Here is a 13,127-nt window from a genome sequence, read left to right on the forward strand (position 1 = left end):
AGCTCAACTCTGCCTTCCCCTTTGAGACGATTGCTTAATGTGTGTTCAAACATGACGATATTTTTGTAAGGAAACTGTCTTGTTCATTAAAGGAAATTATAAACTAGATTATGAAATTGCGTTCAAAAGTTTCTAAGAAACCCTAACTTCAGAACAGAATTTCCAATGAGGAACATCAATACATTAAATAATATGTAAAATATCGCATTTGGTTATTATCAAAATTGGTGAGCAAAGGTTGAGCACAGTGCATGATTGTAATCCTTAATGAAAATAGAAAAGATAATTCTCATGGCACATTTATTTACTTATATAAGCACATTACAGTAATATTTATACATGCACATAAACATTTAAAATTGAGATCAACATTAAAATGAGTATTTAAAACATCTGAGATCATTAGAACACTTTCAACCACCACAGTAACACGCACATAACTATTTAAAGTTGAGATCATTCTTAAAATGAGTATTAAAAGCATCTTACATCATTGGAACACTTTCAACCACATCACAGTCATATTTATAAATGCAAAGACATTAAAAGAAAAGATACATACATAGGAGCATGCTAATTACAATTAATGCATCACAAAATCACAATATTATTTCTAATACGGTGCATTGCAACTAGTCAGAAATGCACTAGTTTAATAAATCACTAGTTATTGGATGAGAATACAAAGAAGAGAACATTATATTGATAATAATGCCCTGGGTTGCAACTCAACTTAAATCATACACGTACTGGTCTTCTCTGCGCTCCAGTCATCTTGTCCGCTGCTTCTCTCATTGCTGCACTTTGACTGCTGCGTTGGACAAGGCTGGGATTAGAGGCAGCTGCATCCCTCAAAGTTTCTCTCTCCTTTCTTCCATACTCCTTGAAGCGGGATTGAATGTGATGACTTAAGATCTTCCGGCATATTTTGTGGCAATCTAAAATTGTGGTGCCCTCCCACACATACATGAGGCCATCCACAAAATAATCCAGTACATCAGCACACTTGAATTTAGTAGCTACACCTATATACTTTCTGAGGGTCATTTCAGCTGTAAATACAGCCACAAACACTTCATCAGAAACCGAAAGAAGTAATGCATTGGAAGTATCTGTTCTTAAATGAGTGAATTCTTTCATCCTGGTGAACCTGGAATACGGATGCTTCTCTTGTCCAGAGTGCAGCGTACATCTTACACAGTTGGGGCAACAAATTGAGTTTGACTTCAGATGATGTATTACACTCCCAGCCATGTCATAAATAACACAGCGTTCCCAACGGGAAATAGACTGGAATTCCGACTGCGTTATTTTCTCGATTGGATTGGCTTGCAGCTCCTCCAAACTGTCAATGGCTTTGCTTCTGGCCCTTTCAAGTGCTTTCTTCCTAATTACTTCTAGCAAATCCACATCATTGCCCATGGGCTGCGCCTCTTCATAATCATAACTTGAACCAGCAACAGCTTCAGAAATTTGCGAAAGGGTGATTACCTTCAGATTATGGAGCAGGGCCACAGCATGAGGAACTGGTTGTGCCAATCTGATCATCGATATGAGATTTTCAATGCAGTCTGATGTAAAACGTCCAAGGAGCAAGTAACTGTAGTTTCGTTGATGTAAGAAGTACTCAATCAAATTCAAAAGGCCCTCACACAAAATCACGATGCCCCTCTGGCAAGGCTTCCAAGATGCTCCTACTCGCATAGTGTGAAACATCTTTTGAACTTTTCTTATCACTCCAATACATTTCTCAGTAAAGGCCACTTTGTATTTGGACACAGCCAAGGCTTTGCTTCTGTTTGTTACAATATCAAAAAAGGTGTTCAAAATGTCAATGAAGAAAGCTGTGGTCTTGTACGAAGGGTCTTCCTTTTCTTCAGCCAATGCTTCAAGGCCCACACTTGTCCGATGGCATATTACTGCTCGAGAAGTGGAAACCTTCATTTTTGCAAAATGTTTCTTGCAGTTTACAATTGCTGGCCTTAGACGGAAAGCAACTTTGAGCTGGAAACCTTCCTCAAACTCCATCAAATCCTGAATATGCCTATAACTTACAACATTTGTTGGTAAATTTTCCTCCTCCACTATTTCTTGAGACAGATAAATGAGAACATTGTTCTCCAACATAGCCTTGATAGCCTTCATAATGTGAACTGGATCTGGGAGAATTTGAACGGGTGCTGCCTCATTTCCTGGGATGCAAATAGTAGCATTTGGATCATCATTCCTGCCGCTCCCAACTCCAAATGCCCGCCACATTGCTAAGTTATCCGCTCCCATGTCAGATTGAACTGCACACACTTTCAGTCCTGTCTTGTTGGCTCTCACAATGGCTTCTTCAATTATTCCTTTGAAAGCATCTCCGCAGGCACTGCTTCCCTTTACATCACTGTTTTGCTTGTTGGTAAAATAGACAGCTATGGTTATCTTCCAACGCCAAGCTACTCCTGCCAACAACACAAGCAATGCTTTGGTAGCTCTGCCTGTATGAGTGGGAAAGGTTGCGTCACCAACAAACTGCTTGAGGCTTGGATCATAGCGGATTCCTTGTGCTATAGCCAGTTCATCAACAACAATGGAACAGTCTTTCATAAGATCTGGGAATTTCTTCACCATGGCCTCTACATAGTCTAAAACTTCCAGAAGGAAACCACTGTGAAACTTAATAAATTGAACTGCTTCCTGGAGGGTGCGGACTGATGGAAATAATGGCAACTCCTCCACAAATGATTTGTAGCCAGTTGTTCCGCACTTCATCTTCAAAATGAGACCTTTTCTTATCATAGAAGGGTCCCAGTTAATGCCTCGTGCATTCTTCCTTGAAAGTAACCTTCTCTGTGTTGGATGGAGGAATGGTGACCAAGTATCTCTATCGATTTGACGCTGAAGTCTGGCCTTCACCTTTTGCTGAGAAAGGTAACGTCTCTTCATTGAATAATAAGCTTTCACTCCTCTTGTTGCTACCTGACGTGTCTGGCCAAGCTCTTGCACGGCTTCGTTTTTCTGTTGCAAAGCAAGGTCTCTCTCCTTTTTTAGCTGCTCCAGCATGGCACTCATAGCTAACCGTTCTTCATTCAACCTCTTGATGAGCTCATCCTGGAGAGAAACCTTTCCCTCCAATTCAATCATGGCACTGTCCTAAAAAAAGAAAAAAAAACTGTTACAATGTTTAATTATTTTCCAAAGCAACAGACGGTGCATGAATGGAACTCACCTCTAAGTTGGACAGGCACTTTGGAGCAGGTGGGATCCCAAATGCAGCTGGAGTCAATGGAGTGGGCAATTCCTTAGCTGGAGAGAACGCAGCAGTAGGTGTGATCCCAGATGCAGCTGGAGTCAGTGGAGTGGGCGGTGCAGCTTGCCACAAATTCCTCGCAGCCTGGAAATGAAACACTTTGTTAAGAATACAGAAAGTGAAAAAATTCAAAGTGAGCGCAAGCTGGACCTGACTCACCATAACATTTGTGATGTCCTGTAGCATGGGCGTCACAGGTGTCATTGGCTGGGGCAATGACGATTCCTTAGCCGGAGAGAAAGCAGCAGTAGGTGGGGTCCCAGATGCAGCTGGAGTCAGTGGAGTGGGCGGTGCAGCTTGCCACAAATTCCTCGCAGCCTGGAAATGAAACACTTTGTTAAGAATACAGAAAGTGAAAAAATTCAAAGTGAGCGCAAGCTGGACCTGACTCACCATAACATTTGTGATGTCCTGTAGCATGGGCGTCACAGGTGTCATTGGCTGGGGCAATGACGATTCCTTAGCCGGAGAGAAAGCAGCAGTAGGTGGGGTCGTAGATGCAGCTGGAGTCAGTGGAGTGGGCGGTGCAGCTTGCCACAAATTCCTCGCAGCCTGGAAATGAAACACTTTGTTAAGAATACAGAAAGTGAAAAAATCCAAAGTGAGCGCAAGCTGGACCTGACTCACCATAACATTTGTGATGTCCTGTAGCATGGGCGTCACAGGTGTCATTGGCTGGGGCAATGACGATTCCTTAGGCGGAGAGAAAGCAGCTGTAGGTGGGGTCGTAGATGCAGCTGGAGTCAGTGGAGTGGGCGGTGCAGCTTGCCACAAATTCCTCGCAGCCTGGAAATAAAACACTTTGTAAAGAATACAAGAAGTGAAAAAATTTAAAGTGAGCGCAAGCTGGACCTGACTCACCATAACATTTGTGATGTTTTTAAGCACAGGGGTGAAAGGTGTCATCGGTCTTTCAGGTGAGACAGCACCATGAGTCGGCAAGGCCCTGGGCACTGCGTCTCGTCGCAGCTTTCGTGTTCCGTCTTCCCGCACCCTCTCAAACGCTAATTCATCGAAATGTTTCTAAAATCAAAGGACAATTAAATATTATTCTGCATACAAAGTGCAAGTGCGTTCTCGGTCGTGTCGCGACACGACAAAACACATTCTGGATTCTTTTGTTTCGCAAATGAATCCATGCGGCTTTTGACGCGTCGCGACACTCGACACGAGCGTGAATGCACCTAAGTAAAACATATTACTAACCTCGCAAACCGCAGTGTGGACGGAAAGGCGGACGCCCGGCAGGTGCCTCCTCCAAACGTCCCCGATTTTTTGGTCCTTCGGGAAACATTTAAAGAGGACACCTTGCCCGGGCCTGCTCGAGCACCCCGGCACTGAACACCTTGAATAGCCCATTTTGACCGCATGCGGAGCGGAATGGCGACTAATGACTACTAATGACTGCGCACACTGATGCTGGAATGACACGCGGAGCCGTCAGCTGTATCCTCTCACCGCGTGGAGCGCGCAGCCGCTGTAGCAGACGACGCGACCGGCGCAGATGGCTACTGCGCATAATAGTCAAAATGGCCGCTCCAATCAGGTGCCGCGACGCGGGTCGCGTTTCTCCCACTACTCCAGGGCTCTACTTCCGACTATGAGCGGGTGTTTGGATTCCCTCCCAGCTCTAAAAAAAGTTATGAAATTTAATATCGAAAAGAGTATGACCTTTCATAAACACGTTCTAAAAGTCATCTTTCATAAAACTGTTCTGAAAATTAAGACAGCGAAATGAAATTTAAGATTTTGGCTCTGAAATTTCAGAAACATAGTTATCAAAGTTCAGAACGAGATACATTCAGAACAGGCGTTATGAAAATTCAGATTGTCTTTTTAAAACTACAGAATGGTTCTCATATCATAGCAATGGCTCTGACATTCTCAACACATGTCAAAAGCTTGGCTGGGAAATAAAATTGTACAAGAGCTTTTGAAGAACCAAAATGGATTGTCTAGGAATGTACTTCCGAACCCGAATCCCGATCCCGCCCGAACTTACCCGAACCCGACAGTTCCGGAAACAAATGACGAGCGACGAGCGAACGACGGGCGAAACGAAACGTCAGTCAAGATGGCGCCGTCTCGCTCTGTTCGTTTCGTCGTCGTAGGCCAAACGTTTTAAATTTGTGTTATGATATCTACAATCTACCAAGGAGTTTCTCTTTTATGCTGTTAGCGTATGAGAGGTGAATTTCTGCTTCATAATGCCGAAGTTTTGGTTCAAGTAAGTTTGCCCAGTTCCCACTTCTGCTTCACTGCTTCAGCCTCAAAACCACTCAAAACATTGTGGTTTCTATATTGTACTTATAATTGTTCACACGCCTGCGTTCTCAATTTATTTGAAGAACAGCAATACTTTTAGTAACTCAAATGTTTCAATTGCAGTGGTCGGGGTCGTCCACCTTGACGGTACCGACGATTTGTGTGACCTAACCTAACCTACTGATCTGCATGTGTACTGTACTGTACAGTACAGATAGTTACTGCAGCCCTGCAACTGTCCCCGTCTGCGATGATTTCCTATGTACTAGTAAGTTATTTTATTCTAATTTAATTTAATTCTTCTGTGGAATAATGTTTTGTTTTCCTTTTAAAAAACTCAATGTTTGTCTGTTATTTGTATGATTCTAGGTGCGTATCATGGAGCGGCTGCTGCAGCGTGTCTGTTATTGGATTCCTGTTTGAATGTGGGACTAGCAGATACTGACAAGTAGATGGTAAACAACTCAGTTATATGGTGAGTGTTCAGTTACTATTTCTTTCTTTCTTTTTTTATTTTATGGAACCCAAGCTGTTTAAGAAGTGGCTCCAATCTGATGAAAAGATGTCTTTACTTCGATTTGTTCAGACTTAAAGATATCCTTAAATATAGTATTCAACATCAAAGCATTCACTTAAAAATTATGAGGCTTACGCATTTAGACCCAGTTGGAGCGACAAAATATGTGCAAACTTTTGTCGTTTCTTTTAAACATACCTTGCCCCTAGAATGTGAACGAAAATGGTTCATCTTAGCTTTGCTATCTTCCTCGACTCATGGTTAACAGATTTTGTGTTTTTCATCCCAATGCAACCATCACAGAATAATAAGATCAAAACAATGGAAGTCTGTCAATATAAATTAAAACTTTCAGATATCTTTCAAATTTTGGTGTTATTTTCTCTTGGTACATATGTCAATGTCTTTAAAATGGTTGCAGTGATATGAACATGTTAGAGTCTGTTGGCTTGGAGTCGAAAAAGAAAGTAAAGCCTTGATCAACCTCTTATGTTCAGTGTTTTCAAGAAACAACAAATATTGCCACATATACAGCCTCACTGGCTGGTTAATTGTGGCTTTGACCTAAGTTTGGTAATCAGTTGTTAACATTAAAAAAGGCTTTTTTTTTTAAATAAGAAGATTTTTAACAGATCATTCCCTTTTGGTTTAACCTGTCGCTAACTGCTTGCTATGTCCTTGCTCAACAGATGCTCGTTACTTTGCTACACGCACTGATTTTGAAGTATTGGATTGCAAGTTGCTTCGTTGGATACTTCATATTCTTCAGTGCCTCTGCAAGAGTGAGTAGAGTAATTTATCAGTGTCTCTGTCGTATCATTGTGTCGAAGTAGTATTTATTTACCAATTACCTTCTTTTACTTCCTTGCAGATAAAGCAATTCTACAATGGAGACTTGTGAAGAAAATTTATTCTTACCTATGCTTATCTTTTGTATTGCATACTCTTTTGTTCATTAAAAATGAATGTCATTCACCGCACTATGTAAATTTGACTTTTAAGAAACCTTTGCTCGAAACTATATTTGATGCGCAAGTGCTGTACATTCTTTTGCTGCGCAGCCTGTTCGTAATAATAAAAATTACCCAACGTTGCTTGTGAGAAGTAATGAAACTATTATAATATTTCATAATGGAGACTCAGAACAAGATCTGAATGTAAAAACACATTGCTTCTGAAAGTTAATAAAACAGGTTGTGAGATTTAAGAAACCATTTATGATATTTAAGAACTGCTGGTTATGAAATTCAAGAACCTTTTGGTTATGAAATTTAAGAGCAATAGTTCTACAAATAGGTCCAAAACCAGATTATGAAATTTCAGAAGCATTATTTTAAGAGTGGCGGCCTGTCCGAATCTGCTAGGGTCAAATTAATAGGAAGAAGTTGGGATGTACATACTGTGCGTGCAATCATGGAACCCTTGAGGGAATTGTTCAGAGTTCTGAAGTGAATTGTGACAATGACCTTCAAATGTAGCAAAATCTTTGATCGTATACATAACTTCTTTTCATAGCATCCTGCAGAGCTGGACCTCAATAAAATAAAATATACCCATTTCCTTTTCATTTGAGCAACAACGCTCAAGACATGGCACTCTTAATCAGTGATTTTGGACATATGGAAATCCACCCATCTTTTCCTCTCACTAGTCCTGTATGGAAAAAGTGTCTGCAATGTCACATCTTTATCAAAAATGGAAATTAAAAATAATTACTTATTGATGACCATGTCAACATTTTCGATTTAAATGGTGCCTTCGATTTCATCCCTTCCCATGCATCGTAAACAGAGTTGGCTCGAAGTAACCTGGACTCCACATAGAAATGTATTGAGGCCACAGCACCCATTCTTCTACCATCATGAAGAGCACTTTTTCTTACCAGTCTGCAAGTGGGGCATCTCTTTTGGTTACCCATTTTTCTTCATCTTGAAGTTCATTTAACATCGAGATGTAAATAAAACATCTGGATGTTTAATAAACATGTGGATGTTTTATAAACATCCGGATGTTTTTAATACATCCGAAGTTCTGTCTGGCGATTATTTCCTTACAGTGAGATTCTTGTCATGTTTTCTTGTCATGCTGACCAACAATAAGACTGGTAAATTTTGCACTTTTAAGCAGAGACAGGGAAGAAAGATTATTAAAACCGTTACAAAAACGAGTATATTTGTATTTAAAATAACTCATGTAAACGTGCAACGGTCAATAATTTTTCAAATGACTAATAAAAAAACACATATATGTTTGAAGTTTTCAATTCATTCAAGTATGGACTCCAAAGCAACAGTGGTTATATATTGATTTAAAAATAGAAATGCCTTTGTTGCAAGGTTAAAAATAAGAAAAGACATTGTCATTTTGTATGTTTTATTAAGTGACCAGTTTTGAAAACTGATTCGTTAACATAAAAACACATCTCCAACCCTATAGTGCGAAATAGCTTGACAGGAAAAGTGTGGATACAAATTAGCAACTTTGGTCTGTACCATCCAATTTTACATTTGAAATTTTAAACTCCAAATGAATATCTAAAGATCTAAAGAAAACCGATACAAAACCAATGATGAAGTCTACTTTACCAAGTGTGTCATCGATTCCAAGTTCCAAACTGAAACAAATCAGTATGATTTCTTACTATGCTTCTTCATGGACGCTAGCCACTCCTTTCATTCGTGCTAAGGGCGTTCTTGAATGCACTGATTAATCCTGTAGAAAAGATGGGGATTGGATGATATGAGTTGTTTTTATAACACCTTTTCCAAACTACTGTTCATTTAATTGATTTAAAGAAACCCTCACCTCTAAAACACTTAAATTGTACTTTCTAAGGAAATTCAATGCATCTTTTCTTGTTTCTTCGTCAGTCCAGTTGGTCTGAATGATTTTGGGCAAATCGTTAAAAGAGACCTCTGTACATTGAGCCTGCATCGATGCCTTTGTGCTCAAGCTTGAAAGACGAGCTACATCTTCAACACCATGGTACCCTCTCAAATGTCTGGTGAGGTTGGTGCTCAGCTGCTTCTTCGAACAAATTGGGCATGACCTTAACAGCTTGACACCTAGTCCAAATAGAGAAAGAAAGCAACAAACTGTTACATTGTAGCAAGACAAATTCCTTATTGGTATATAACTTTTCAATCTCTACTAATACCCTTGGGACTAGGTTTCGGCTTCCTTCCTCTCTTCAGCGTTTTTCTCATGTCATGTGAAGCATTTGGTATAGCCGAGTTTCTTGATGTCTGCGTTTCAGAAGTATGAAAGGTTTTGGCCTCATTCATAATCTTGCCAACTTGTGAGGAGAGTTCCTGCCAACAAAATTTTATTAATGTTACGACAAATCAAGGTATTCGAGGCAGATGAGTACATTGGAGAAATTTCCCACTGACTACACTTAAGATGAAAGATCGAATACAATTTCCACAGTATTAAGTTTAAAAATCTAGTGCAATATGCCATCCTACTTTGGACTCGAAATTATATTCTTACCTTGACCTTGAGGTTCAATCGCTCTATTGCCTCAACTCCCTTCAAGCCGTTTTCTTGTGGACTCTGAAACAGATACACATTCCGTAAGAATAATGGATAAGGACCTCAGTGATGTTGATATCTTCAGTGGGCATTCATCTCATCATACCTGAGTAAAGGTGTCATTCTGCTTTTGATCTTGAGGGAAGGTTAAAATATCTTCTAAAGCATCTTCTTCCAAATCCTGAAACAAAAACAAAAGTTCTGTTTCACTTTTGACAAAAAGTCAAGAAAGATAAGATTTAGATATATGGTATGTTGTCAGAGCTCTCTACTGTGAAAAATTTCCGTTGATCATTAACAAGCAGAGACTGCATTTGAAAAATAAAATCGTCTGTCAACATTCACACAAGGTAATGAGACGTTCGAATTTATAAAAATAGTTAAATGTTGTTATTCTCACCAGTACCATGGGCCCCTCATAACCCTCATCATCCGTGTCAACCTCTGCCCTCATAGAAACAACCCGCTTCACAACGAAACAGAATAGGTGAGGCAGAAAAGCCTAAGGTAATTTTTAAGTCTATGGTAATTATTATAAAAGAAACCACCAAGTTACGTTAAAATGTAAAAGATTTGTGCTCCTAGTTAAGTGTGACACGACTGACACGAAAGACACCATAGTCACCGCCCGGTAGGACAGTCGAAAACGTTCCCTGCCAGCTCCTGCCTGTTCGCAATCCGGCGCCAAATTCAAATTCCTTCACCTTCCTCAACCCTCTAATACATGATGAGGTGGCCGTGGCCAGCACGCATCACTTGTCCACGTTGATAGCAAGCCGTCCGTTCATGATTCAATTAAGAAGAAGGGAAAGACCGCTCGACGTTGGTGGAGTGATCAAGCTATGGGTACTTGCAGTTATCGCCGTTTCAGCACCACAAGGGGCCGTCTCGCCCAAAAATTTGTCTGTTACACAACTCAAAAGGGAAACCAGTGGAGTGTTCCGCACTTGAGCTTCTATGAGAGATGGCTATCCTTACCTTTTTTTGAATGATGTGATTGTTGATTTCTCCCCACTCCTCCCAACTCCACTTCCAATGCAGATGCACTGCAAACAATGCAGACGAGAGTCCACGGAGCGATGCGACGTCGAGGGGCACGAGGTCGTGAGCCTGCGAGGCAGACAAACACAGAATTAAGATCTTGTGTGTCAGTCCTCCATACGGCAGAATGTCAGCCCAATCACGGCAACACTATTTAACCTAGTGATACCCAGATCCGACCAAATTTAGCCAGATTAGTGAGAGAGACTTGCTTTTTAAAATGCTTATAAACAGAGAAATCACTTTGTCACACTTACATGCTTTTTCTTCTGCTAAAAATTGCTTGACTCTCTGTGGAGTCATTCTGTTTCTAGGTCCAGAGTTATCTGGCCACACCCTCTTCCAATACCTCACTGTGGTTGTCTGACTAGTTCATCGGCCTAATGGAGAGCTTCAACCCTGTCTCACAGGGACTATGGTGCCTTAGGAGGATTGCATTTGAATCATATCTGACAGATTAAGTAGCAGAACCATGCATAAGGAACCCTGGAAAAATGTATTCTGCAATTTTTATCAAACATATCAAAATTTGTGTCATCTTGACACTTATTTGGACCCAGAATCTGTTCTACTGGACCCAACTTACTCATTCAAAGCTTAAAATGATCACACTTACATGCTTCATCTTTTGCTCAAAATTGCTTGACTCCCTGTGGAGTCATTCTGTTTCTAGGTCCAGTGTTATGTGGCCACACCCTCTTCCGATACCTCACTGTGGTTGTCTGATTAGTTCATGGGCCGACATCCCAGGATATTGAAGAAGAACCCCTTGGACCTTATGGCTCAGTCATGGCTCAAAAGAAGCAGAAAATCAGGCAGAATCTTTTGGTGACAACTCTATGGCTGTGTCTGCAGTCGTTCTCTTTCCACATTGGGATTTCTGTTAAGGACAGCAATTTGACTGAAATGGCCAGAAGTATATTTTTAAAATGGCTTTATCTCTATTTCTACTTATGCTAGAAGTCTATCCCATGGCATAGCTATCAGATTCACAGTTGCCCACACCAAATAAATAATGCACTTCATTTTGAAAAATGGCAATCCATTTATTGGCTCCTACTTTCAGTAATTCATCAAAGCTTTCCCAAACATGACTCTGACCACACTTCTCAGGACCTGGGTTTGGAACCCCACCACCCCAAAGGCTCCTTCATTCATGAAAAGAAGCGCCTTTCAATTCTTAATCTTTGGGTGAAAGCCTCATGTCTCTATCATATTTGGTTCAGATTCTGCGTCTCTGTTTATCCCAGCATTTTACTTTCCGAAGCTAGGAACGGTCTGGGTCCTGAAATTGGTTCGGTCTTTTCAGTGACCAATTTTCACCAGATGTGGCTGCCTGTGGTGCCATTTAGTTCCATTTTACTCATATTTGAGGGATCTGAAGACAATTTTGTCAACTATAGCACTTGGAAAAAAAATAATTCAATAAACTAATGAAATGAGTGTAACTCAGGTCGGGTGCACTGGAAGTTGGGACACAAAATCCGTTCCACCGGACCAAATTGGATAAATTTTTATGAAGGATGCACATTAACATGCTTAATCTTTGGGTGAAGGCCCCATGTTGATATCTCTTTTGGTTCAGTTTTGGTCGCAAGTTACATGACCAGATTGTCCTCCGAACCCTCCGGAACGGTCTGGCCAAATTTTGGTTCGCTTTTAAAGGCCAATTTTTCATCTGATGTGGCTGCCTTTGGTGTCATTTAGTTCCATTTTATTTCTAGTTGTCTGAAATGAATTCGGGTCAACATATCACTGGGGAAAAAAAATTTAAAGAATTAATGGGAAATGATTAATGAGTTTTCGGGTTCAAAGTTGGGACAAAAGAATCTTTTCCCTAGGACCAAATTGGATGATTTTTAAAGGATGCACATTAACATGCTGAATCTATCGGTGAAAACCCCATGTGGATATCTCTTTTGGTTCAGTTTGTGGGTTGCAAGTTACATGACCAGATTGTCCTCCGAAGCCTCCGGAGACAGTTTTTTCAAATTTGAAGTGCCCTGACCAAGGCCTAAATTCTATCTGTTGGAGTTCATTTTGGTGTCATTGTTTTCCATTTCACTTCTAGTTGTCAGAAATGACTTCAGGTCTGAGGACATATAACCGGGAGAAAAAAGTTGGTAAAGAATTAATTTGGGGACAATTTTAATGATTTTTCCATTCAAAGTGAAACCCAGAATCTGTTCTAGTTGACCTAATTTGATGATCCATTGCTTAAAAGATGCACATTAACATGCTGAATCTATCGGTGAAAACCCCATGTGGATATCTCTTTTGTTTCAGTTTGTGGGTTGCAAGTTACATGCAAATGTTTACATTAACATATTTACTTTTGTAATAATTTCTTTAAATGCATAACGCAGAGTATTCTAACACATTCACGAGGATCATCTACATTTTGACCCTTGTCTCTGTAGAGCTCGCAAGTCACAAAAACTCCAACATTTACAATCACAATATCTTTGAAATAAA

The 13,127-nt window shown here is 40.3% G+C and overlaps 1 protein-coding gene across 2 annotated transcripts; it reads right to left on the reverse strand.

The window, feature by feature from the left end:
• Nucleotides 1-8,467: 8,467 nt before the first annotated feature.
• Nucleotides 8,468-10,227, reverse strand: LOC117652831. 2 transcript variants are annotated; one of them, XM_034397987.1, is made up of 6 exons: nt 10,018-10,227; nt 9,718-9,792; nt 9,570-9,632; nt 9,235-9,388; nt 8,883-9,142; nt 8,468-8,789 (listed from the first exon to the last, which is right to left on the reverse strand). In XM_034397987.1, exons 1-6 carry the CDS (start codon nt 10,063-10,065, stop codon nt 8,784-8,786), a joined length of 606 nt encoding a protein of 201 aa, XP_034253878.1. In that variant the 5' UTR covers nt 10,066-10,227; the 3' UTR covers nt 8,468-8,783. The 2 variants fall into 2 exon arrangements, with proteins under 2 accessions (XP_034253878.1, XP_034253877.1); XM_034397986.1 differs by having other exon boundaries at nt 10,012-10,227.
• Nucleotides 10,228-13,127: the final 2,900 nt, after the last annotated feature.

The sequence above is a fragment of the Thrips palmi genome, unplaced genomic scaffold, assembly GCF_012932325.1.
Source record: "Thrips palmi isolate BJ-2018 unplaced genomic scaffold, TpBJ-2018v1 HiC_scaffold_7, whole genome shotgun sequence".
Classification (NCBI taxonomy): Eukaryota; Metazoa; Arthropoda; class Insecta; order Thysanoptera; family Thripidae; genus Thrips; species Thrips palmi.